The 25,234-nt window shown below is 42.7% G+C and overlaps 5 protein-coding genes across 5 annotated transcripts; 4 read left to right on the forward strand and 1 right to left on the reverse strand.

Moving 5' to 3' along the window:
• The first annotated feature begins 1,397 nt into the window (after positions 1–1,397).
• LOC124685904 (G-type lectin S-receptor-like serine/threonine-protein kinase LECRK2) lies at positions 1,398–3,782 on the forward strand. Its single transcript, XM_047219927.1, has one exon. It carries the CDS (start codon positions 1,398–1,400, stop codon positions 3,780–3,782), a length of 2,385 nt encoding a protein of 794 aa, XP_047075883.1.
• Positions 3,783–5,140: 1,358 nt separating this feature from the next.
• Positions 5,141–8,077, forward strand: LOC124685905 (ribosome biogenesis protein BRX1 homolog 2-like). Its single transcript, XM_047219928.1, has 8 exons — positions 5,141–5,358; positions 5,455–5,596; positions 5,906–5,984; positions 6,078–6,202; positions 6,784–6,885; positions 6,999–7,067; positions 7,152–7,250; positions 7,756–8,077. Exons 1-8 carry the CDS (start codon positions 5,147–5,149, stop codon positions 7,891–7,893), a joined length of 966 nt encoding a protein of 321 aa, XP_047075884.1. The 5' UTR covers positions 5,141–5,146; the 3' UTR covers positions 7,894–8,077.
• A 722-nt stretch (positions 8,078–8,799) lies between these two features.
• On the forward strand, positions 8,800–10,544 carry LOC124685906 (60S ribosomal protein L6-like). Its single transcript, XM_047219929.1, has 4 exons — positions 8,800–9,058; positions 9,150–9,256; positions 9,948–10,129; positions 10,234–10,544. Exons 1-4 carry the CDS (start codon positions 8,844–8,846, stop codon positions 10,387–10,389), a joined length of 660 nt encoding a protein of 219 aa, XP_047075885.1. The 5' UTR covers positions 8,800–8,843; the 3' UTR covers positions 10,390–10,544.
• Positions 10,545–12,605: 2,061 nt separating this feature from the next.
• Positions 12,606–21,084, forward strand: LOC124685907. Its single transcript, XM_047219930.1, has 18 exons — positions 12,606–12,679; positions 12,758–12,857; positions 13,428–13,484; positions 13,575–13,627; positions 13,786–13,819; positions 13,992–14,082; positions 14,766–14,857; positions 15,060–15,134; positions 16,258–16,352; positions 17,697–17,826; positions 18,375–18,464; positions 19,212–19,271; positions 19,770–19,861; positions 19,959–20,024; positions 20,139–20,196; positions 20,418–20,506; positions 20,701–20,821; positions 20,984–21,084. The coding sequence occupies exons 1-18, from the start codon at positions 12,606–12,608 to the stop codon at positions 21,038–21,040; spliced, it is 1,434 nt and encodes a 477-aa protein (XP_047075886.1). The 3' UTR covers positions 21,041–21,084.
• Positions 21,085–22,722: 1,638 nt separating this feature from the next.
• Positions 22,723–24,415, reverse strand: LOC124685908 (protein POLYCHOME-like). The gene is made up of 3 exons (XM_047219931.1): positions 24,377–24,415; positions 24,026–24,291; positions 22,723–23,154 (listed from the first exon to the last, which is right to left on the reverse strand). The coding sequence occupies exons 2-3, from the start codon at positions 24,284–24,286 to the stop codon at positions 22,723–22,725; spliced, it is 693 nt and encodes a 230-aa protein (XP_047075887.1). The 5' UTR covers positions 24,287–24,291; positions 24,377–24,415.
• Positions 24,416–25,234: the final 819 nt, after the last annotated feature.

A 25,234-nucleotide genomic window follows, 5' to 3' on the forward strand; every position in this document is an offset into this window, starting at 1 on the left:
GCCCGATCAACGATCTTAGGTTTTCACCCTGAAGATAGTCCCCGCTCTCAAAACAATGCCTCATGGCAGGCCCATGTGCTTGGCCACACAAATGACATCTTTGTTTCTCTCTCCTTCCTAATCAATGTATGATAGACCCATGCGGTAAAAAAAATTAGGTACTTTAGTTGGGATGGTGTAGAGACATGCCACTATTTTTCTTGTCTGTGCCCGACGTAAACGGACACATATAGATTAGGTATTTTCGTAAAAATATCCTAAGGGTTGGTTACAGATAATAGCTTAGGCCTTTTCGTAAAAAGACCTAGCTTCAACGCAACACTCCAGTTTTATCCGCAAACGGACACAAGCTCAATATGTTCGAAGTAACCTCCAGTTTTATTCGACATAAACTAGGACAAAATCCATGTTTTCCAAACAGCGCAGGACTTTTTCTACAGATTCAAGGCGGGCTAATTCCTTGCATCGAATCAGTCACTCACACAGTCGCATCAATCTTTTTCAACCTCGTAGTATTACTTAGTATATTAAACTACTGCCTCGGTCCAGAACAAGATTGACGTCTTGACTTATCCGATTGGCCCTTGAAAAAAGCGAGTAAGCAACCATCATCTTCAAAGGAGAGCACACGTCCCGCCACGACATAGTACAACTTGCGTTTCCATTCTTTTATCTCATATCCTCGTATTGAACAACCGTCCCTGTCCACAATAAGATTAACGTTTCGATTTGGCCGGTTAGTCCTGAAGAAACTTAGTAAGCGTATGAAATCTTCACAGGAGACCACAAATCCCGCCACGACAAAGAAGCACAATCTGACACAGAGAGAGATCTTCCACCAAGATTCCGATAAACAAAAAAGAGTGAAAAATGTGATCGTCATTGAGCACAAAATTCAAACCTAGCGCTTTACTTTAATTGAATCGAGTAGAACAAGCATGTACGAGGAAACCACACGAGCAGGTAGACTGACTGCTGAAAAGTGAAAACACCAGCAAGGCGGAGAAAAGACCAAGCACGGCATAAACTAGTGTTACCGAGCCTTACCGCCGGCAAGCGTCAGCGTTAAGAAAGAGCACTTGTCCATCATGCTGGTCAAGGTCATCCATGTGCATCACAGAAGTAAATGACCTTCGTCTTCAAAGGACCCACGTCGAGCAGCGGTAACGAATCGAAACCTGGCATGGCGGCCTTCCTTACGTTGGCGGGCTCAAGAAGAACCTTCCTGATCAACCCCGTTGATGTCATGTGCAAGCAACGTTTAGCATAAAACTGCTGGCCTGAACTGTTCAACACCAGGTTTAGTTTAATTTCCCGAGACATCACCCTAAAGAGACTTGTAAGGTCAGTGGATGCACATAAAACCATTAGCAGAAGCAAGAACTCAGCGAACAACAATGGCGCTGCTACTCCTCTTCCTCTTGATCCAAGCTCCCTTCCATGCTCAAGCATCCGAAAACATCACATTAGGGTCCACGCTGACACCTCAAGGCCTAAACACCTCATGGATTTCATCCTCCGGTGAATTCGCGTTTGGCTTCCGCTCCCTCGAGAGCAACCCCGCTGTCTACCTCCTCGCCATCTGGTTTAACAAGATCGCCACCAAAACTGTTGTTTGGTACGACCACACCAACACAACAGTACCAGCTGGCTCCCAGCTGCAGCTCACACCTGGTGGCGTGCTTTCGCTCCAGGACCCTGCCGGTGAATTGATATGGAATCCCGGGGTGACCAACGTCGACCATGCCAGCATGCTCGACACTGGCAATTTTGTGCTGTATGGCAAAGATGGCTCCATCAAATGGGAGAGCTTTGCATCCCCAACTGACACCATCCTCCCCTCCCAGGTGCTGCCTAAAGGGGCAGTCCTACACAGTCGGCTGATGGACAACGACTACTTGGATGGAAGGTTTGTTCTTAGCGTAGAGCTTGATGGCAACCTAAGGTTTTACACCTTGGCTGTTTCCTCCAGTTCCCGCTATGATCCTCCATATTGGGATTCTCACACAGGTGGAAATGGTTCAAGCCTTGTGTTCAACACAACTGGCACCGTCTACTACACTATAAATTCTGGCCAACCAATCAAAATTACGTCAGAAAATCTGGACTCACCGGCAGACTACTACAAACGTGCCACACTTGACGCAGATGGCGTGTTCCGGCAATATGTGTACCCCAGGAAGGCAGCACAGAACAGTGTATTGAACACGGAGTGGAGAGTTATGGACTATCTCCCACAGAATTTCTGCAAGGTTATCTCAGCAGAGATTGGAAGTGGTGTCTGTGGGTTCAACAGCTACTGCAGCTTCAACCCAAACAAGAGTGTGGAATGTGAGTGCCCACCGAAGTACTCATTCATCGATAATGAGAGGAAGTACAAAGGTTGCAAGCCAGAATTTGCTCCACATAGCTGTGACTTGGATGATACTGAATCTATGCAACAATTCAGCCTCCTTCCAATGATCAATATCAATTGGCCTTTCGGCGACTATGAGCGGTACAGCCCCATTGGTGAGGATTATTGCCAAAAACTTTGCTTAACTGATTGCTTTTGTGTCGCTGCGGTGCACTATAACAGTACTTGTTGGAAAAAGAGGAGCCCCTTGTCCAATGGAATGTCCGGTGCCATAGTGGGATCAGTTTTTCTCAAAGTTCCCAGGACTAGTACTCCTGGGTCCCAGTTGAGCAGTAACTCGAATGCATGGAAGAAAGAGAGAAGGTATTGGATACTGGGAAGTTCACTACTCCTTGGAGGATCTGTCCTGGTTATTGTTTTACTCATCTCCGTTATGTGTTTTGGATCTTACCGCGTTATTAGCCGAAAGAAGTCAACTCAGGTACAATCAATAAATTATGAGGCATTGCCTCTTAGAGCATTCACATACAAGGAGATTGAGCAGGCGACAGATGGATTTCGTGAAGAGCTGGGCAGTGGTGCATCCGGTATCGTATACAAGGGCCAGTTGCAAGACGAGTTTGGGACTGGCATTGCAGTCAAGAGGATTGATAAGATGCTCGCAGAGACTGAGAAGGAGTTTGCCATTGAGGTTCAAACCATCGGAAGGACCTTCCACAGAAACTTGGTGCGGTTGCTCGGTTTCTGCGTTGAAGGAAGAGAGAGGCTTCTAGTGTATGAGTTGATGACCAATGGCTCACTTAATGGATTCCTTTTCTGTGGTACAAGGCCAACCTGGAATCTCCGCGTTCAAGTCGCACTTGGGGTGGCAAGAGGCCTGCTCTACTTGCATGAGGAATGCAACAGTCAAATAATCCACTGTGACATAAAGCCCCAAAACATCCTTCTTGATGAGAATCTCGTGGCAAAGATCTCAGACTTTGGCCTAGCAAAGTTGCTCAGGAAAAATCAGACACAGACGAACACGGGCATCAGAGGAACTCGAGGGTACGTCGCACCCGAGTGGTTCAAAAACATAGGGATCACATCCAAGGTGGACATTTACAGTTTTGGGGTGATCTTGCTGGAGATTGTGAGTTGCAGACGGAATGTGGAGCTAGAGATAGCAGATGAGGAACAAGCAATACTGACATATTGGGCAAACGACTGCTACAGAAGTGGGCGGCTTGACTTGTTAGTGAAGGGTGATGACGAGGCAATCTTCAACATAAACAAGGTGGAACGCTTCGTCGCTGTGGCATTGTGGTGTCTCCAAGAGGAGCCGACAATGCGGCCTACCATGCTGAAAGTGACACAGATGCTCGATGGATCCGTCACAATCCCCACTCCCCCTGACCCATCTTCCTTCATCAGCTCACTCCAATAGAAGAGCGTGTTCTTGAATGAAAGTGGCAGTGTGATATAATAAGAGTATAATGGATATATATTACTAGTACAACAAATGATAAGCATCAGTGGAGGTTCCTTCAAGCGTAGGTAAACGGAAGTAGGAAAGTAACTACTTCATAGAAGAAACGTATGCATATGTTACTTATGTTTCAAAAATAAATGTAGATTTCTGCAATCGTCATGTACTACTATCTTTATAGGTCCAGTACCAGAGTTCAGACATGAATGTATAACTTTGTGATTTGTGAATCAGTGTGCATTTTTGGTATTTCTGCCTAGGATTAAAGGGTGAAACTGCAAGCTGCAAGAAAACAGTGAAATGTAGTGTGTGGCAGGATTAGGAACCAGCGGCATTTATAGCTGAAAAGCTAGTGGTGATGACTTATTTAAGAAACACCAATTTACCATTTCATGGAGGCTCACTCTTAGCCAGGAAATAACGGTGTTTTAGTGGTGTGTTTGGGCAAAGGACAGAGAATAGCTGCTTCCCCTATGTTTATAGGTTCACAGGGAGACAACCTCCCCGGTTCCATTTATAACATAAACCAAACCAGTATTCAGGAACATATTCAGAGTTTTCGGCTTCCCCTATGTTATTAGTCACTAGGTTATCAGCCCTCAGGATTTCGATGATGAGTTGTAATTCTGTACCGTTGATAAGATAAGTAGTACTAACTTTCATATCAAAGGCTGATTAACGCTGAAGAGTAAGTACCTACTAAGTCGATGTGGCGGACAGCAGATTGAACTGGGTACTGGTGTGAAATTTGTGGCCTCTGAGCAAGTTTTTTGATTCTGAGGACTCCAACCAGGAATCACCACAAAATGCATGCAAAATAGTACAAAGGTAAACAAATCACCGCGGAAGCGATGTATTGCACGGAGTATGGAACTCCCCAAACCTCCTGGCACTCACCGATGACCAGACCTTCCTCCTCGAACTTCCGGCTCCATCGATCTGCGACCGGAGCAGCGGAGGGAGGGGACGGTGAGGGAGTGGAACTGCGGGAGGAAATGTGACGGGCAGCTGTGGAAGGCTGGTGCAGCAGTTCGGCCTGACTCTGCGCCGCCGCCGCGGCCGGACTGCCGGAGCGCACCACCGTTGCCGTCGGCGGGCGCACCCTTCCCACTTTCCTCCCAACTTGTTTAAAGCCCATTAGCATTATCTGGGCCGGTTCATCGGCCCATTTCGACGTGAAAACACGAGCCCTAATAAGCAAGCACTGGACCGGACACAACAAGACCCTAGACGGTTAAACCCTCTCCTTCTTCCCTTCCTCCGCAAAGACCCACAACCGCCGCCGCCGCCGCCGCCGCCCACCGCAACAGCTCCGTCCGGCCATGGCGAAGAAGAGGAAGCGCAGCTCCGATGCTCCCGACGCCGCGGCCGTAGAGAAGCCCGACGACTCTGCGCCGGAGCGGCCGGCGCGCACGCTCTTCGGGTTCAAGGACAAGCCGGACTCCGCCGCCGTCGAGCCTGCTTCCAAGGACGGCGCGCCGTTCCGGAACAAGGAGAAGGTGCTCGTTACGTGCTCCCGTCGCATCATCTACAGGTGAGCGCGCTGCCCTCTGTCGTCTGTGGTTGGAATCCATGTTTGTTGTAGGGTGTAATAAGTGTTTTGGGGATTGGACTTGGTGTTGCGCTGCAGGTACCGGCATCTGATGCAGAACGTGGTGTCGCTGCTGCCGCACGCCAAGAAGGACAGCAAGGTCGAGTCCAAGCAGAGCAAGGGCGGCCAGCTCAACGAGCTCGTCGAGCTCAGGAGCTGCTCCAGCTGCCTCTTCTTCGAGGTATTACACATGTATACTCCGTTCGGTTGCCTACGTTGATAGGGGAATGACATAATATGAATGGTCATAGTGCGATTAACATTGAATAAGTTACTCTTGTCTGGTGACAATCACCTTTAAACTTTAGCTTTAACATTGAATAAGTTAGCCTTGCTACTATGACATGAAGCTCTACTGAGCTTTGTAAAGTGTAAACCACACAGTATGTTTCCGCATCTTAAAAATGTGTTGCCATACTGTGACGACGCTCCAGAATTAAGCAGAGTTGCAAATTCCTATACTGAAGCATCTTCCACATGTGTATTGCAGTGCAGAAAACAGAAAGATCTTTACCTGTGGATGGTCAAGTCTCCCGCAGGACCCTCAGTGAAATTTCTAGTCAACGCTGGTATACTCTCACACCAATAGTAGTTATCCAGTTGCTTTACATGATGCGTCATCATCTACTAATCCCCAACCATCCCGTAACATTTGCGTACAGTTCACACTATGGAGGAACTGAAGCTCACTGGCAACCATCTGAAAGGGTCACGCCCTCTGCTTACGTTTTCTTCAAATTTTGACCAGCAGCCTCACTGGAAGCTCTTGAAGGAAATGATAACTCAAGTACGTCGATGGTTTGGCATGCTACATCATTCCGTGCATGTGTTATATCAGCCTTTTGCACAAACTGATATGACCTGTATTAATCTTGTTATGTATTTCCTTTTTTGCAAGAATCATTGTTTTATTATTTACTCTGGGTTCTTACTTGGTGGCAGAAGAGATCACAGTTGCTTTTTTGACAAGTATTTATCATAAAATCATATTTATATGGACTGAATTAACATGTGCTTATTTGCTCTAATGTAGTTGTAGATTAACATGTGCTTATTTGCTCTGATGTGTATATTTGCATCCAGTTTTTGGCCTTTCAAGGAAGGATTCACTCTTATTAACTCTAGTTCTATTCTAAAAATTCAAGTTATAGACAAACCAAGTACGGTAAAAGTATATTTGTGTTTCAATTGCTTGCTGTGGGCTAAAAAATAGAGTTGTGTTTATGATTTCTTGAGCTCATTATCAGTGATGTGATAATATTGTGTTTGGAATCAGTTTTATAGGCTCAAGTTAATTATATTGAGGCATGCTCTTCTTTTATTCAGAGAACTTCAGAGCTCACTCGTTGTGAATTGCTGTACTTGCAGATTTTTGCTACTCCAAAAGATCATCGAAAGGCAAAACCTTTTCATGATCATGTGTTTGTCTTCTCCATTGTGGATGACCACATTTGGTTCAGAAATTACCAGGTGATGTATTGCTCTGTTTGGATATCGATTCTCATGAGCTTTCACTTTTTGAAACCAATTAAGTTATTAGCATCATGCCATCATCTGAATTTTAGCAAGTGATATGCTTGCAGATTTCTGTTCCCCACAATGAGATTGACAAAGTTGATAAAGGAGGCCTGGACAAAATGACACTTGTTGAGGTAAAAGTTCAGTGAGCTTATATCTGGACAGTGTACATAGCTCGTGGTTGCTAACCAAATTTTTTACTGAATTGCTCTGTGTAGGTTGGTCCCAGGTTCTGTTTGAATCCGATCAAAATATTTGGCGGTAGTTTTGGTGGCCCCACATTGTACGAGAACCCGTTCTACGTGTCTCCCAATCAGGTATTGCTTTCACCTGTTGATGTAGACTATAGTAGAAATGTTCCAAACATCTCCAAATAAAATCTGGGTTAGCCTCTTCCATTACCACGGAATGGTTATAGTATGGTGAATTTTGTGTGATTAGAAACAGTCAACTCTTAGAAAGTTGACTGACATTGAATGCTGCTGTAATCCTATGCTAGTATTTCTTTTGGGGGGAATTTATGAAGTGTTCTAGAATGGCAAGGCATGCTGACAATTATCTCTCTTTCAGATGTTCCTTGTAGTGTTCAAATAAAACACTCCTTGCACATTATTCCACCACTCCGCTCCTTGTTTTGGCTCTAACTTGTAATGTTTGATCCGCATGCTTACAATACAGTTTAGTGTTATCGTATGCTCACCAGTATTCAGGTGCTATTCTGTATTTGATTCAGTTGTCACAAGGCAGTTCCTGAGATGTTAAATCTACATTTCTTCCATGTACATTCATAGGTCCTATTTTAACGATTATTTATTTCACCAGATCCGGGCACTAGAGAAGCGGAAGAAGGCAGGGAAGTATGCCCACAAGGTGAAGGCCAAGGTGAGGCGGAGGGAGCATGAGAAGGTGCACCACCTGGAACCCGATGAGTTTGCTGACATTTGGAAAGGGGAAGACTAGTGCAGATGCAACGATTGAGCCGATGGACTCGTCGAACAAAGGATTGTACTACTCGCGCTGGCTATCATCAAGCAGTGAATTTTGGGTACCGTTCTGTGGTAGTTCTTGTATGACAAAGCATGTGCTTGCTACTATTTACATAAACAACCAGAATTTGATGTTACGAGTAACTGTATCGCCTTTTTTTGTGTGTCCTCAAGTGTGTTGACTCCATTCTGCTTGCTGTCTGTGCTTTTCGCCTGTTCGTTCACGTGTCTTTTCTTCTCTGATATTGTAATCGCAAAGCAAATGTGAAAGCTTTGATACAAAATGATTGCAGGTGTCACAGGTTTATACTTAAGTACCGGTTTATAGGATCTGCGCGTATCCCTAGATTATTTGTTTGACCAAAACAATATAAACTATAGAACAGTAAAGTTATATCATTGAAAAGTAGAGCATATGAACATCCTAATGATGTATGTTTTGCAATATGTATCTTAGTTAAATTTACAATAGGAACACGGGTAGGATTTATAAATTGGGAGGGAGACAATGTTAAGTCAATACGAGAGGCGGAGCCGAACAGCTATTACCAGGAATGCTAATTGATCTAAGTTGAACTAATAATTTTGCCTAAACGAACCATAAAAACAATCGAACTTGAATCTGCTTTTATAGAGAGCAAGTGACGAACAAACGCACGAAGTCTGAGAAGCACCATGTCGTTTTAGCTCTTATAATGGGCCAGAAACTACGCCTGGCACTATGACAAAAACGGGCCGTATGGGCCTGGACAGAAAGCCCAGCAACACAGTCCAGAAACCAACTAGGGTTTCCACCTCCGCGCAGCCGCACACATATAAACCTGCGACCACGCACGCCCGTCCATTCTTCTTCCTCCACCGCCGCCGCCTCCCTCCCCGAGCCGCAGCGCCGCCGCCGCCTCCACCCACCGCAGGGATCCCCCAATGGCTCCGTCGTCGAAGATGGCGCTGGGCATCAAGCGCGCGTCGCGGTCCAACACCTACCACCGCCGCGGCCTCTGGGCCATCAAGGCCAAGAACGGCGGCGCCTTCCCCAAGGCAGACAAGCCCGCCGCCGCCGCCGAGCCCAAGTTCTACCCCGCCGACGACGTCAAGCCGCGCACCGTCAGCACCCGCAAGCCAAAGCCCACCAAGCTCAGGTGCTCGCGTCCTGCCCGCCTCGCCTGTCTCTCTCTCGATCGATCCCGTTGTGCGGAAGCTTTACGCTGAGATCGATTTGGTTTGTCGCAGGTCTACCATCACGCCCGGGACGGTGCTCATCCTGCTCGCGGGGAGGTACATGGGGAAGCGCGTGGTGTTCCTCAAGCAGCTCAAGTCCGGCCTGCTCCTCATCACTGGTAAGTCACTGCTGCCTTCTGCACTACAGTTGCTTTCCTTGATAACCTTGTATTGTAGCCCAGCAGGTTAGCTGTATGCGTTGCTGATTACTGAACTACGTTCTAGGTTAGCTATCCAAAGCAATTATTTGCATGGTAGACGATCTCGCTTGTTTTGGTTACCCACATCTAGTATAGCTTGTTGTTACGTCGACCCTGTTACTAACGTTTGGTTTTGTTTGTTCGCTTCTTACATTGGCGTTGTACTGGCAAGTGTGCTTAGAAAGCTGACTTAGGAACTACAATGAAATGCAAATGAAATACCTTATGTAGTTTTTGCATTATTTCTTTTGGGATTGCGCTACTTGTATCAGCATCCGTTGGCATATATGTTATTCGTGGACATCAGGCAATCTTACGTAATATTGTGCTGTAAACAAGCTGCCATTGACTTTTTGTACTGGACAAGTTGTGATGTAAATTCAGCGGCCCTCTTCTATTTGAGTTAGGTTATATATGAACTGACCTGCTGTCTGGGAATTGATAACGAGAAAATTATCTAATTGCATGATTGCCTAGTAGGCATTGATATGGGAAACTGGATTTTATATGGCCAATTCAGACTGCAACTAGTTGTGCACTTGAGTTACTTCTCTGTTTCATGATCCTACAATGTAGCATGTCTAATAACCAACTATGTTGATCTCTTCAGGTCCTTTCAAGATCAACGGCGTGCCAGTTCGCCGTGTGAACCAGACCTATGTCATTGCCACATCCACAAAGGTTGACATCTCTTGTGTTAAGGTTGATAAGTTTGATGACAAATACTTCGCGAGGGAGAAGAAGACCCGGGCCAAGAAGACCGAGGGGGAGCTGTTTGAGACAGAGAAGGAGGTACATCCATGAACAATCTCCATTTGAGTCTGGTTGCAGTCTTTGCTATGATACTTTACTTATTCTATTACCTAATTCTATCTTTTATCTGTTGAACCCTACAGGCAACCAAGAACCTGCCTGACTTCAAGAAGGATGACCAGAAGGCCATCGACGCTGAGCTGATCAAGGCTATCGAGGCTGTCCCAGAGCTTAAGAACTATCTTAGTGCCCGGTTCTCTCTCAGGGACGGTGACAAGCCCCATGAGATGTCCTTCTAAGCTGCAAGTTCCTGAGTTTTTGGGAAGTGTTTTGCCTAGCTTGTTTCTGAACTTTGTACCCTCTTAGTTAACTTCCTATATCTGTTGAAGTGACTGTCAAATATTATGAGAAGATTTAAGAGAATCAATTTCAGCCTTGGTGCTTCGTTGTGACATTTACTCAATGCGTGAAGTCATTATTGTGCTGCTATTTGTTTTCATAGTCGATTCATCTCATCATATGCTGATGGTTCTGAAGGTGTTATTGTAGACAGCTTGCCAAACATAGGCTAACATAAAACAAATATGAGCTGTAGGGGTTCTTGCCGAGTCCCAAGTAATAACTTGGTACTCTTGCAAACCCACCGATCAGGGTGGGATGATTACAAGGTCAACCACGACGTCAGTACACATTTTCTTTTATTGTATACTTCCGAACAGGGGAAAATATCTAGTGATACCACACCTGATACCACTTCACAAAATTTAAATTTATAAGTGACAAAAAAATTTACAATTAATTTGTGGCTGTTCACAAGATATGTGTTTACATTGTCTAAAATTTTCAGATCCAAATTTAAAATACACAAAGAGAAACAAAAAAGACAAATGTTGTGTGAATAGTGGCATTTTCTGTTTTTGTCTTTATGTGACACTATTCATGCTGGATTTCTCTTTTTTGTTTCTCTAAGAATATTTCAAATTTGGTTATGAAAGTTACAAGGTATGTAAACACACATCTTGTGAACACCTAAAATTTTGGTTCCGAATTTTTGGATATTTACAATTTAAATTTTAAAGAGTGGTATCATGGTATCAAATAAGGTGTGGTATCACTAGATATGTTCTCTTCCGAACAGATAATGTTTTGACAATAAATACCAACCTTTACACATTTTCTTTATTTATTCAGTTTTTGTATACTTCTGAACAGATATTTTTTTGACAACCAATGCCAACAATTAAAGTATAGTCAAATCTCGAGATCTTCAAACCTTTTCTATTTCTATGATATAATAATCTTATACTTTTCTGACATCAGCTGAAAAAATAATAACGAAGATGAGAAATGGCTACCACATTACCCCACCATTATTTAAGATGTTGCAGTTGAGACAAATATTATGAGAATAATCTTACTAGCGATAGCTATGAGAAAATAATATATCCAAAATCTATCTATTGAAGAAGATTCTAAGGCTTGTATCTACATAATTTTAATTTTTCTAAGACCGTCGTTTAGGTCAGGAAGGGGATCTAATCGTTGAACAAAGGGTAGAAGATCGGTCTCTTTTGATGGGCATTTGTAGATGATGGTTGATACTGCAAACAATGCCTTCTTGACAGCTCTAGCATCACCAGTTATCTATTAAGCATAAAGATACATTCAAGATAACAATTAGATAAATATTATGAGGATAATCTTACTAGCGATAGCTATGAGAAAATAGTATATCCAAAATCTATCTATTGAAGAAGATTCTAAGGCTCATACCTACAGAATTTTAATTTTTCTAAGACCCCTGTTTAGGTCAGGAAGGGGATCTAATCGTTGAACAAAGGGTTGAAGATCATTTATTGATGACATCTTCATTAATACAGAGTTCAAAAACAAGATAACTTTACCCTAACATAATTATTAAAAACATAGCTTTTAATAAGAACTCTAGGTATAGATCGGGTTTTGCACCCATTTCGACACAGACAAAAACACTAGAGAAGATTGAACCCACCTATGGAGAAAGCGAAGGCGTGGAGAAGAGAAGGTTGGATATGATAGATGATCGTCGATGGTGTCCTCCTATATTCACATATCGTTGTATCAGCACGCTGATCCAACCTGTTGTCCTATCTAACATGACATGAAAAATGTTTGAATGAGGTAAACCGTGTTCAAAACTAATTAGAGAAAATATTCCTGTAGAATTTTCACTAAAGGGGAATATGTGTAACAAACACATACTAATACACTAATGTTTTAATAGATAGATATGCAAAATATAGAATTTTGGTGAAGCTAGAACTTTAAATACTCTCCATCCCATGAAACATGTCAAAGGTTTGTTAAAATTTGGATATATTTTGATGCATCTAAATTTAAACAAATTTTAGAGGGAGACCGAGGGAATAGTATGGATTGCCCGCGGTTTCGAGGACTCTTCTTTTCACGGCCGCGCTCCCCCCTCTCATTTTGGCGGGAAAATTCCGTCGAACTCGAACCCTAACCAGGCGGAGCCATGGACAAGTTCCTCGTGGCGGCGCCACCTTGTGCCGGCGAGGACCCTGAAGCGCCACCGCCGCCGCCTCGGAGGTGCTACGCCTCAGACTACATCTCCCCCCTCCCCCTGTCCCGCCTCCTCTCTGTTCTCACCTGCCTTCTGGTCCGTAGGTGGCACCGGTGGAGCCGCATCGCCGTTGAGCTGGACGGGCGCATCGACGCCAGGTTCCGGCACAGGGAATTGCGCCGCCTCCTTGATTCCTACGCTGAGGTGGTAGAATTTTCGAAACATGTGATGCTTTTTTTTTAATCTTTTCGGTTCTTGCTCGGTTGCTCTGTTCCCGACTGGAATGACTTATGACTAAGTAGGTGCCCGAGAATAGGAAATGAAATCGTCAGAACCGTAGAATGGCTAATTTATCACATTCTCAGGGAATCCAGTGGTAAGGCAATATTAGAGTAGCTCAATGGGAACAAACTTAAACAGTTCTGGTCATCTCACTGGAAATGGGGGAATTATTGTTGAGGGACTAGGTCAGATAGATCATCTCTTTTGTGCCAAAAAATGTGCACAATCCTATTTATGTTTTGTAGTTTATGCTATTTAGGGATGTATCTACACACTAAATACATGTCTACCATATCTAGACAAACTTGAGCAACTTATTTTGGGACGGAGGGAGTATTAAGTTTGGAACTCTGTACCAGAAAAAAAGGAGGAATTTTAGCAGTGCCTAACTGCCTATGTTACTTACAAAGTCTTTTTATTTAAGTGAAGCAATTTTATTCTATTTATCTATTGAAATAATGTTGCAAACTGTTATTTTTTTATCCCGAGAAGACTAGGACCTTCGAACACAAGTACTACACGCATGGCGAGCAACGGTGCCAGACATATGTAATGCTGTTAAGTACGCTGATTTATATTTTGTAGTGCTGAGCCATGTGTATTATGTGGCTCATCTGTTTACACTGCTGCTCCTTTTAGGTGAATCGTATGATTAATGCTTCAAATTTTGCTGGGTGTTACCATCCAGCGAGGTAAGTATTTATCTTTTATGTTTTTGTTGGAGTATTTCAAATTTTCAATGCAGAATCACTACTTTTATTATCGCCTTCTACAGTTCCATTGCACACTTTGTAGTAACATGTCCTTATTAGACAAGCTAATAATAAACTTGTTTATTGTATTTGGGCAGGGAGGGAGTTTCAGCAATGGAATTTGATAAAAAGGTAGTATTGAAATGTATGAGAACACTCATTATTTCTAAGTTTAGTATCGCTACCAGAGGTGTATCAATGGAATTAATAAATATAACCAAAGTCTATTGATTCCTTGCTGATTTTTAGTCAGACTGTGATACATAAAATATTTAAGGATCTTCCTTGTGTTTTTATTGCGCAGGGAGTATATCTTGCATCAGTGACACTCTCAGGGTGTTTAACAGTACATGACTTTGAGACTTTATACTGCTCCTTGTATGGCCCATCATGTAGTAAGTTAAGCTTACCCGACTCACTTTTCTAGAAAAATGCTGAAAGCAGATGCATCTGAAAAAATATTCTCAGGATTATGTTCGATCCCTGTGTTGGTAGGATGTGGATCATAGAATAATTGTTGGATGACACCTTAAGATCTTTGTTAATGGATCATAAGATCTGGGTTCTGCATAGGATCAGGATTTGAATGGTCCAACAGGAATATATGGTCCTACACTGTACCAATTGCGATCTTGGGGAACTTTGCTTTAAGATATATCAGGCATTTGGAAGTTCTTGCTATTAAATATGCAGCAATAACTTCCCTAAGAATGATGGTATAGTTTTGAAAATCTGATGTTTTTGTAGAGAAATAGGGCCATGTGCATGTGATTTTGATGCCAGATTAAGGATTCCAATATTGTGGATGTGCCTCTGTGTCTTCTTTGGATTAAAATGGCTGTGTTAGCCATTCTAATATCCAATTAGAATTTATATATCCATATTAGCAAACCAAAAAGGTTGAAATGAAACATACTGGTATATTTGTAATTTCTAAACCAGATAACTTTGAAAACTACCTTTCAAAATATTCGACATACTCCGAGATAAGGAGAAGTGGACACCAAACGATCTATTCATCATTTACTATCTCAGGTCATTGTCATAATCCTGCTGCATTTTACTGTTTCATTGATAGGTTTGCCAGATGACTCATCAAACTATGTGCTCCATATATCAAACCAGTTGCCCCTGTGTGCTGTCAGATGGAATCCAGGAAATCAAGATGAGGTCGGTATCAGCATTGAATTTTACATTTTCACTTTATTTTAGGTCAGTGAATTTGGCACATTGACGAGGAATGCTAACTCCTAAGTGTAACTGGCAGTTAGGGACTAGAATTTGGTTTATTTTATGAATTGAATGAAGTGCTTTTGACTTCATATGTTTTCTATCTAACTTTATTATTGAGCTTTAAGCATGCCTGATGCAGATTGTTTGCTCATCTAGCCAAAGTGACAAAGTTTCACTATTTGATATCGGTTATGTCTCTTCTGTTCCTACTGAAGTAAGTACCATTTTTTCACTGTTCCTTACAAATGCTTCACATTTTACTCACGGATACTTTAAATATATTTTCTCCATGTTGAATTACATCTGAATTCCAAAGATCATATTCTTTCCCTCTTCAACTCCTAAATAATCATGCCATTAAAATACATATCTGGTGTTACTTTCCCTGTTTTGTTTGTGCCAAACGGCACAACATATGGCCATGGGCTTTTGAGCTTATGTTGCGTAGCACAGTATGCATGTTTCCCCCCCAGTTTGCTAGGTACAGTTCAAATATCATAACCGCTAACAGCTACACCTATGTTTAGAAAGCGAAGTTACTCAATGCTAAAGAAAAGGTTTCCAGATGATATTTGAAGAAAAATGTACTTCCAGATGCACCTTAGTCCATTCAACAACAACAACATCAACATCAAAGCCTTTTTCCCAAGCAAGTTGGGGTAGGCTGGCTATGAAATCCTATGGAAACAAAAACAAGGAGAGAAAAAAAGAACAAGTAAACTAAGATTCACACATGGATCACATATTTCCATGCAGTCCTATTAAAAGTCAAATCTCTAGGGACATTACAAGCCCTCAAGTCTCTTTTTACCGCCTCCGCCCATGTCAACTTTGGTTGTCCTCTGCCCCTCCTATTTTCCATAATATTTAGAATTCCACTGGTGTTTCTGGAGGCCCCTGTTGGTTATGACCAAACCACCTTAGTCGGTGTTGGACTAGCTTCTCGTTGGTCAGTGCCACTTGTAGCCTATCACGTATTACCTAATTTCTAATCCGGCCCTTTCTTGTATGGCCACACATCATGCGCATCTCCGCCACTCATTTGTTGGATGTGCTGTCTTTTAGTGGGCCAACATTCTGCTCCATATAGCATCGCTGGTCTGATTGCCATCCTATAGAACTTACCTTTTAGCTTTTGTGGGACCTTGTTGTCACATAGAATGCCAGATGCTTGTTGCCACTTCATCCATCCTACTTTGATTCTGTGGCAAACATCCTCATCGATATCACCAGAAAGGAAAATTATTATAGTAGCTCGAGGTCCATTATTACGTCGCTCCTATTATTGTTACACAACCCCTCACGACCCTTCTGATTTTTTTGTTACTGTATTTTAGGTTCTACAGAAAGGGAAGACCAAATTTCACGCTCTCTGCTCTGAATCCCGGAAGGGTTTGACTGATCTAGCTTTCACGTCAGATGATAAGTCACGGTATGTGACAGTTTTGTGCTTATTCACACCATCATGTCATTTGAGAGAACGCCTATCATAAAACATTTCTATTTTGTAATTGATGTGAAGCTTCATATAGACAACTGACTGCATAGCATGTTCTTTTGCCTTCTTTTGTGGAAAGTATTGTTGGACCCTATGTATTGTCTTAAAGAAAGACTTAATAAATAATAAAGTTGTGAAGCTAAAGAAATGGAGCCATGCTAATATTTGTTATTAACCCGATGATAGACATCTTTTTCGCGAAAACGCAAAAGACTTGTGTTTCGATGCATTGATAGATAAAGAAGGTTACATATACATGCCCAAAGGAGGGACAAATACCCCGCGCTACAACTCGACCCAAGAAAAGAGAGACCCTAGTCTAGGGGAGGAGTTGGCGGACACCCCGGGCTCCCGCGTCCGCCCATTGCCGCGCCTCGATCTTGATGTCGTTGAACAAGGAAGGCACCAAAGGCTGTGCGTTGTCGAAGATCGCAGCATTCCGATGTTTCCAGATCCACCACGCCGTGAGCATGATTATCGACGAAGTACCTTTGCACAGCTGGCGAGGGGCGGTCCGCACCACCAGGGACCACCACTCCGCGAAGTTGCCTCCGAAGGAGGCCCCGAGGTGGATCGGATCCATGAGAGGACCTCGTACCAGACCGTCCTGGAGAATGGGCATCCAGTGAGTAGATGCGTCATGGTCTCCTCAGACTGATCACAGAGTGGGCATCTGGGCGCATGTGGTAGGCCACGACGCGCCAGCCTCTCACCCGTCCAACACCTATCAAGGCAGGCCAGCCAGATAAAGAATTTCACCCTCGGAGGCGCCCACGATCTCCAGTTTAGCTCCCAAGATGCTGAGGTGATCGCCCCCCTGGAAAAGGGCCTCATAGCAAGAATGGGAGGTGTACTGGCCATCCATCGTCCATATCCAAGTCATCCTGTCTTGTTCCGCCGAAAGCTGGAACTCCCTTAGCCTGCCCCATAGCTGTACGTACTGCCACAGTGCAAGGGCGCTAGGTGCTCCAGCTGTACGTACTACCCGATGATAGACATCTTACTTGTCAGGATGAGGTGAGATGTGTTTCTAGAACAGAGTACGTAGTATGTTTGGTATAACTGTGAAGTTCATGGTGGATGTTGATTCACCAGGTGAAGGCAGGTTATCAGTGTTAATTACAAAGCGCGCTGACAGCATTTCTACCACCTTACCAATATTGGTATTTTAGGAGGCATAAGCTATGTATACATGCACCAGATACTGATATTCTTAATGAGACTTATATTTCTGGTAATTATGCATAAACTTTGCACTTATCAGTTCTCCATATCTAGGCTATTTGCATCTGGGCTTGATGGTGCAGTCTACATGTGGGATAGGCGGCTAAGTAAGACACACTGTATTGAGCTTACAGCACTCCCCGAATCTCAGTTTACCAGTGTCAAGCTAAATATGGATAATCGGGTATGCTGATTCTCATGTTATGTATTTGTTGTTCTATAAAAACCAGTATGTATCTCTCCTAATTGTCAGGGTAAGAACATGATGTTCTAGAACAATAGTTCTTTAGCATTGTTGATGCTATATGTATCTCTCCTAATTGTCAGGGTAAGAACATGATGTTCTAGAACAATAGTTCTTTAGCATTGTTGATGCTATCCTCTTATACACCAAGTCACCAACCTATATTTCAGACTGTCTTGCTTTTTAAATACCAGCGATTATGTTGTACTGTACTTAGTCTGATGATTTGTTGTTTGTATTACTTAACTGTAATATCCTGTCTAGGTGCAACTACTGTATGATCAATAAAAACATGGTCTTGTGCTCATCCGAACTTAATGTTACATAAGAGGGCAATCTAGTAATTTTTTCTATTGATGCAGCTTACATTTTCTGTTAACTTTAATAATTCATCTGATTTACACTTTATCTTAACTTCAGCGATTGGTTTACTCTAGCCATAAACATTGCACCACTCACCTATAGGGACTTATTGTTTATCTTTTCAGACAGTGTTTGGTGCAACTAGAAATGGCACTATTCATGCTTGGGATACCCGTGGAGGGAGAGCTTCCACTGCTTTTCAAAGCCATAATGAGGTATATTCAGCAGATAAATATCTTGCTAGTTCTGCTTCTTTTCATTTGATCCAAGGTCAAGCAACTTGATTCCACATGACGATTTCAGTGTTTCGAGAATAATTAAAAAAAACCTCTGTTTCTGAAATTTATATATGCTGTACCAACGAATTTCTACAGTTTTTTACATGCACTGTCTGGTAGAGCTAGTCAGCTAGTTTACAAGTAGTGCAAGCTAGTTCTCTCTGACTAAATACACACTTTTTACTAAAATATTTTCAAATGATATCCCATAAGTTGCTTTTATCCTTCCATCTTTATATACTTGTAAACTGGGATAACTGGTTTCCAGGTGGCAAGAAAATAAAAAATGGACAAATTCTCAGAGTAAGGATACATGAGCCTCATCCAGGGAAGTATGGAATCTTAGTGATAAATCATAACTGTGGGACTTAATCTGGAACTTATTAATACTTAAAATATGCTAAAGAACCCTAAATTGCTGAAACCACTTTTGTCAAGATATCATGTTAAATAGCTGAGGAAGTTGGAAATAGGTAGTGGACGGCTATGAAGTGCACTTGAGAGGGATACTCTATCAAGTGACCCCTGACAATGCTAGTGCCTTTTATATGACAGAGAAAGTAGTAGACAAAGAATGGACGTTTATTGTGAACCTTCTTACTCAGCAATGTCATAGCTGTCTTGGCAACACTACTAGTAGTTTTTTTGTTGCCTTGGTCCTAGGTTGATAAAACTTTTTTCCAGGTTCAACCATTATCATCAGTGAAGATATCAACGTTGTTGGGCAAAATTGCATCGCTGAAGGTATGGGAAAGATAAATACTTATATAATTGGCATTTATGCTAAAGAAAGCTCATGTATCTCTTCCCATTCTTGTGACCCATTTTGACGCCTCACATACACACAGTATTAATGGCATGATTCTATGTCAAAGCCGTCCACATGAACTATCAACTTGTTCGACTGGGGAATAGTGGAAGCATCCAAATTGTTAGAATTATTATACGAATATCGGCATATGGTGACTCATATTAAAAAAATTAGTCTAGTCCACTGAACCAACATATCTATTTTTTAGACACCAAACAGTATTATATGCATCCTTTTATGTTTGAAATGCATGATTACATGTTTGATTAAACGATATATAAAAATAAATGGGAGTTTCTTTTCTTGTTCTGATATAAGGCACATAAAGTAAGACTAGGAATCAGCTCCAGAGGATATCATCTGTGGTGAAGGCACTATTATGTTCACATAACTTATTTTAACATTTTTTTCACCTTGTCTACTATTTTCAGGAACAATCAAACATTGTTTCAAGTGAAATTCTGTCTATAGATTTTAACCCTAGTTGCTCATACCAGTTGGCCTTCCATCTTGATGATGGCTGGTAAATATCTCAGATTTCACTGCCATTATCTAGTAATAAGAAGTAAGGGGTTACTTGTGCCAGATCTCAATACTCTTCCATCTGCATCCATTGTTAGGTCTGGAGTCCTCAATGTTAACACCCTCAGTGTGAGCCATCTGCACTGCCCTCCTCCTTCTTGGTTGTAAGTGTTGATCTACGGATTTCTTCAAACTTGGATCACATTACAAAAAATTCTTATTAAACATTGCAAATATGACCAAATTGTTTTGTGGTTCTCTGCTATTTCCTATATTAGGGAGGGTGTGGACTCTGTGTTGCATAAGCGGAAAGCGACCTGGCTGTCAACATCTTCAGTAAGAAAATATTTTAGGGCACCTTTGATCTTAGCACATGAAGGATTTTCTTAAAATTGTACCCTTAAGAAATCAGGTTGAGGTGAATAAATGTTCACGAATGCTATAAGATTGTCCTGCATACCATGTTTGCCATACTTTCTATTTTTATAATTCTTGACATAAAATATAGTGAATAACAGCAAGGAATTTGATGCATGTCATATGGTTAAATTGTACAGATTTATGCAGTTGGATCTTCCTCCAATAATGGAATGTATGTACTTGATTTTCATCCACATACAAGCTCTGCATGCCATGTGGACTACAAGTGAGCTGTCTTTCCTCTCTTTTCTCCTGGTTTTCTCACAACCAACTAACATGACATTCTAATCTTCTTAGTTGTTTCTGGGAACATATGTGGAGAAGTTCCACAGTTTCAGCAATTCATTGATTAACATTTTCTGTCGCATCGTTTTCTTAAAAGGTCCCTTGGAAATAAACTCTTGCTATTCTATGTTTCAGTGAGGAAACAAAAGGCTTCGAAGAAAACCAACCTGCAGAAAACAAGTTTATTCCTTTATCTGAAGGCGTGCTTTCATGTGCAGCCCATCCACTCAGTCATAACATAATTGCTGGTACTGAGGTCCGTTTGCTTATCTGATCCAAGTGACGAGCCATACTCGATACATGTATATGCTGAATGGCTTTGGTTCTTACCTTGCGTGTAGACCTGAAAATCGTCAGATTTACAAATGAAATTCGAGTCAGGTGGCAAAAAGATATAACTAGTCACTATTGTCTGCAGTTCTCGTCATTGCTTATGGTATCACAAAAGCATGAGATCATCAGAGATCCAGAGTAGTGCCAAGGCGCATCAGGAGCTTCCTCCAAGCACAAGCAATACCCCAGATTGCAGCATTCATATGCTGCTTATTAGCTCATGGCCGTCCTGCACGTAAGAAAGATCTGCAGCATGAGGACCTTTGATGGGGCCATACAAGCTTTGACTTTGGCTGGCAGGTCGGTCTATCTGGGAAGTTCTTCAGCCCATGAAAAGATTCACCATGCGGCCAATACCCTTCTTATACAGACGGACATCGTCATTGCTGACATCCATACAAGTGCAATGATGTTGTTGTACTTGATTTTCAAAGTGTAGACCTGAGGCATGCTTCCAGGGAATGGGTTCATTGTAATTATCATTTTTTTCTTTTGTTATTCTTGACCTGGTAGTATTCAGAAAGTGTTGTCCGTGTTTGGGGTTTATGGTATATAGTGTTCTGTACGTGAGCTGTTTGCTATCAGTAATTGGTTTCCTGTACATGAGCTGTTTGATATTGGTAATTTTTGTTCTGTGCATGAACCTTGTTTATTACAATGCTTTAAGATGGTATCGAGATTTCAGCATGCTGAGTTGCGCAGGCATCATCATCCAGCGGGGTTTCTGTTCCTGGTTCCTTGTTCTGAAGGGACACTGGACACTGCAAGCACTATTCCCTGGTAAGGTACTTTGGCCCAAAAGAAAAACAAAGGAAATTTGAGAAGCTAGAAGACGGCTTGAAATGGAGGGTGGTCGATGGAAGTAGAATCTCCAACAAATGTGAGATCACCAGACATTGTTTGATGCTTCAAACATGCCTGTTGTAGAGTGCTGCAAGATCATGTTGTTCAAGTGCATTGACAATTCCATCAAGACTGTATTGGCAGCAATATCAAGTTCTGCAGTTGACTACAACTCCCAAACAGCAAATCGCTGTTGCCCTGCAACACATTCTGAAGAACAGAACGTCCATAGCATGCAGAACTGGGACAAACCACTCAATCTATAGAATTCATGTAAAGCCGTAAATCTCCAACATGACAACCATAAACTAATGCTGATATCTGCTCAGAATCTAGAATAAAGCCAATAACCTCGATCCACAAGTTACACAACTAGAAGAAATCTAAGAAGGCAGGCATGTCTAGAACCAACAAGATGTTATGTTACCCCACAATGCAGCTACAAACTATCTTTAGACCAGTCTTACTCCTATTTATTACTCTCTCCATTCCGAATTATAAGATGTTCTTGTTTTTTCTGAATTGTATGTATCTAGACACATTTCAGTCTACTTTCAGTGTGTCTGTCACTCATTTCAATTCATACGTCTACATTGAAATATCCAAAACATCTTGTAGTACAGAGGAATAGCTAATTTCACAAACAAGGAGGCACTGCAACAGTGGTTCATGTGCCAAATACAGTATTGAACATCGAATTACACGCAAGAACAAGTTCAACTGAATGAGAAAACACACAGAGTCAAATCTTAAAGCGGTAGCTAACAGCTAATCCTACATACGCCCTCAAGCAGAGAGCCAGTAACCTCCCAATAATGCCAGGCCCTCAAGCAGAGAACCATGAACCATACCCCCAGGTCCTCAAGCAGAGAACCATGAACACAAGACCAAAGCGAAAACCAAGCACTACCGACGAGAGATGCGCAGCCTCTGGTTAGGACTGGCGGCTAAGAAAGCAGCAGACAAGAGGGAACCTGCAGCTCATCTCATAGACATCAGGGTGCGCCTCTGCACAGCCGGGGTCTTGGAAGGCCGAGCAGCCTTGGGCTCAACTCGCTTCAGGTTCTGGCGCACCATCTTCTCAATCTGTTCTATGGAGTTGGCCAGCTGCTGCTCCACGACACAAGCGGGAGCCGGGGGGTCACACGGTCTGGATGGAGTCTGCAAGGAGCAGCCATCAGATACCCCAAGCGTGCCCTCGGCCAAGCAGGCTGCTGACGATGTCGTTGCAACAGCTTCAGCTGAGGCAGCAGGGCCAGAGGTGACGACAGCCAGAGTCTCATCTGTTGGTGGTGCGCTTTGCTGAAAACCCTGGTCTGTTTGTGCTGCATCACCAGACTGCGAGGTGGAGTCTTCATCCCACTGGAGCTGCCGAGCCGCAGCATCTCGCAGGCGATTTTTCCTCTCAACAGCCTGCAGAACGTTCAGTTAGTATTGCACCAGATTGCCATGAAAACATAACTAGATGCATGAAATTAGTAAATTATGCACAAAAATCTAGTTCTTGTCGGTATAGCAAAATATGGCAATGGAAGCATATCTAGAGGAATGAGATTAGACACAAAAAAACAAGGGAGAAACTGCATTTTCAGTTTTTCACCTATAGTGGAACAAGCTCATGTTCAACACTTAAACAGTACTATGAGCAGGAATAAAAGGCATGAACAGCTAACTGCACACAATTACCTATTTCAGAGAAATGTTGCATGCCTTTTCTGTTGCATACAAGGGAAGTACTGAAGCAATATTTGTTGTAAATTCTAGATTTTCTGTTGCACACAATTAACCATTGAGATCTCAAAAATAGGGTTATGGGTAGATGACTGAACATGGGAGTAAAACTTGACACACAAACACATTGCCGACAGAGAGCATCAAGGTTCTTCTAAAATTGCATAATCAGTAAAAATAATATCCATTATAAGCAATGCATCACAGAACAAACTGGAGTATCGAAATATAAATAAAATGGTTAGATACTTATATGACTGATCATGGATTAAAATTCGACACAGAAAAATCTCGGTGCAAGAGAACACACTTGCAAAGTAACCGAAATTACTGCCCAAAAGCTAAACTATTGGTGTGCAAAGTTCGATACGTGCTCAGGTTACATTCATCTCAGCAATGTCCAACTAACAATCCAACATAAGCTAGGCAAGAATGCTGCTAGTAAGGTTATCTGTACAGACAACAAGGCACAGGTAAAATTCACATAGATCATGTAATGCAAAACTGTCATGGTTCATGAAGGAGCAAACCCACATGAGGAAATGGTTATCACCTTGATGACTGATGTGATGTCGCGGAGTGGAGTCCTCGGGTACCACTCGGGCAGAGCGCTCCTCCTCTTCGGCGCAGTCCACGCTGCCCATGCTGGCGGCACGTTCTCCTTGTTGCTAGACGGCAATGGATCCCGTCGAACCAGCGGCTTGACGCCGCCCTTCTCCACCACAGCTCCGGGAGAGACCAGCCTCCTGATAAAGAATCCACCACTAGAGCGATCTGCTACAGTCGCCCTGCTGGCAATCCTCACTTCGGCCATCTTGGCTGCGAGAAAGTTATGGCAGGTCAGCATAACCCAAGAAATTCATCGAAGATGGAGACGTAGTCCTAGAAATCAATTTTTTTTTACCTTGCAGTTGTTCTGCTCTCTCCTGTTCTTCTTTCTTGTGACGAGTCCTGCAGCAAAATCCTAGTACACTCCTGGAGATTTGAAGATACCTGCAAAAACGCGGATGAGAACCCAAGAAAAACACCCGTAACATCAAGAAATGGACCCGAAACACAAAGACGCGTCTATTCCCCGATCCATTCTACTCTGAATCCAACCGAAATCCTTTAACTCCCAAAGATTCGCAACCAAAAGGGCCCGAGAAACGGATCCGGAAAAAGCAAGAATGCCATCTGGGGCGGGCGGGAGGCAACCAAGATTTCAAACTGCTCACCTCAGATTCCTGCCGCTCCGAATCTGCAAGACAATTCTCACCCTTCCGCAGATCTGCGAGGACGGAGACAACATAAACGCATCAAGAAATTGCTCGGGAAACGACAAGAACACAACCCCCCACCCCAAGAAACTGCAAATTTTCTCACGATTTGCTCGGTTGTTCCTCGATTCCTGCCGATTCGAACCTCGCGATGGCCACTTCCCTAAGGTACAGCCCTAACCGAGCCCTGATTGATTCCTAGGGTTTGGGCTTGAAGGTGGCTCTGGTTTTTGGGAGTATTGAAGGTGGCTACTGGCTATCTATCTAACGGGAGAGAGGGGGGATGAGGAGCGCGATCTGATGGTGTTTTCAAATGCCGTGCTCAAAACGGGCAGAGTTTGTTCCGGTGTATGGACCTAGTGTATGGTTCATAAAATTCGACCGTTCATTGTTCTGGTCTTTTTTTAATTTTTTTTAATTGATTAGAAAATATGCCCTGCATTGCTACGGGTTAATATTTAATTGTAGTAGTTATCGCGTAGAATATTTCAACACCAAAATCG

Source organism: Lolium rigidum, chromosome 2, assembly GCF_022539505.1.
Source record: "Lolium rigidum isolate FL_2022 chromosome 2, APGP_CSIRO_Lrig_0.1, whole genome shotgun sequence".
Taxonomy (NCBI): Eukaryota; Viridiplantae; Streptophyta; class Magnoliopsida; order Poales; family Poaceae; genus Lolium; species Lolium rigidum.

What these genes read in the sequence shown, in the direction of transcription:
- LOC124685904 (XM_047219927.1), top strand. Translation starts at nt 1,398, where the DNA reads ATGGCGCTGCTACTCCTCTTCCTCTTGATCCAAGCTCCCTTCCATGCT.
- LOC124685908 (XM_047219931.1), bottom strand. Translation starts at nt 24,286, where the DNA reads ATGGCCGAAGTGAGGATTGCCAGCAGGGCGACTGTAGCAGATCGCTCT. An exon ending in ACATCACATCAGTCATCAAG is followed by an intron (nt 23,155 to 24,025) that starts GTGATAACCATT and finishes AACGTTCTGCAG; the next exon opens with GCTGTTGAGAGGAAAAATCG.
- LOC124685905 (XM_047219928.1), top strand. Translation starts at nt 5,147, where the DNA reads ATGGCGAAGAAGAGGAAGCGCAGCTCCGATGCTCCCGACGCCGCGGCC. An exon ending in CCAGCTGCCTCTTCTTCGAG is followed by an intron (nt 5,597 to 5,905) that starts GTATTACACATG and finishes TGTGTATTGCAG; the next exon opens with TGCAGAAAACAGAAAGATCT. An exon ending in GAAATTTCTAGTCAACGCTG is followed by an intron (nt 5,985 to 6,077) that starts GTATACTCTCAC and finishes ATTTGCGTACAG; the next exon opens with TTCACACTATGGAGGAACTG.
- LOC124685906 (XM_047219929.1), top strand. Translation starts at nt 8,844, where the DNA reads ATGGCTCCGTCGTCGAAGATGGCGCTGGGCATCAAGCGCGCGTCGCGG. An exon ending in CCAAAGCCCACCAAGCTCAG is followed by an intron (nt 9,059 to 9,149) that starts GTGCTCGCGTCC and finishes GGTTTGTCGCAG; the next exon opens with GTCTACCATCACGCCCGGGA. An exon ending in TGTTTGAGACAGAGAAGGAG is followed by an intron (nt 10,130 to 10,233) that starts GTACATCCATGA and finishes TGAACCCTACAG; the next exon opens with GCAACCAAGAACCTGCCTGA.
- LOC124685907 (XM_047219930.1), top strand. Translation starts at nt 12,606, where the DNA reads ATGGACAAGTTCCTCGTGGCGGCGCCACCTTGTGCCGGCGAGGACCCT. An exon ending in CTTTTCAAAGCCATAATGAG is followed by an intron (nt 18,465 to 19,211) that starts GTATATTCAGCA and finishes ACTTTTTTCCAG; the next exon opens with GTTCAACCATTATCATCAGT. An exon ending in GCATGCCATGTGGACTACAA is followed by an intron (nt 20,507 to 20,700) that starts GTGAGCTGTCTT and finishes TCTATGTTTCAG; the next exon opens with TGAGGAAACAAAAGGCTTCG.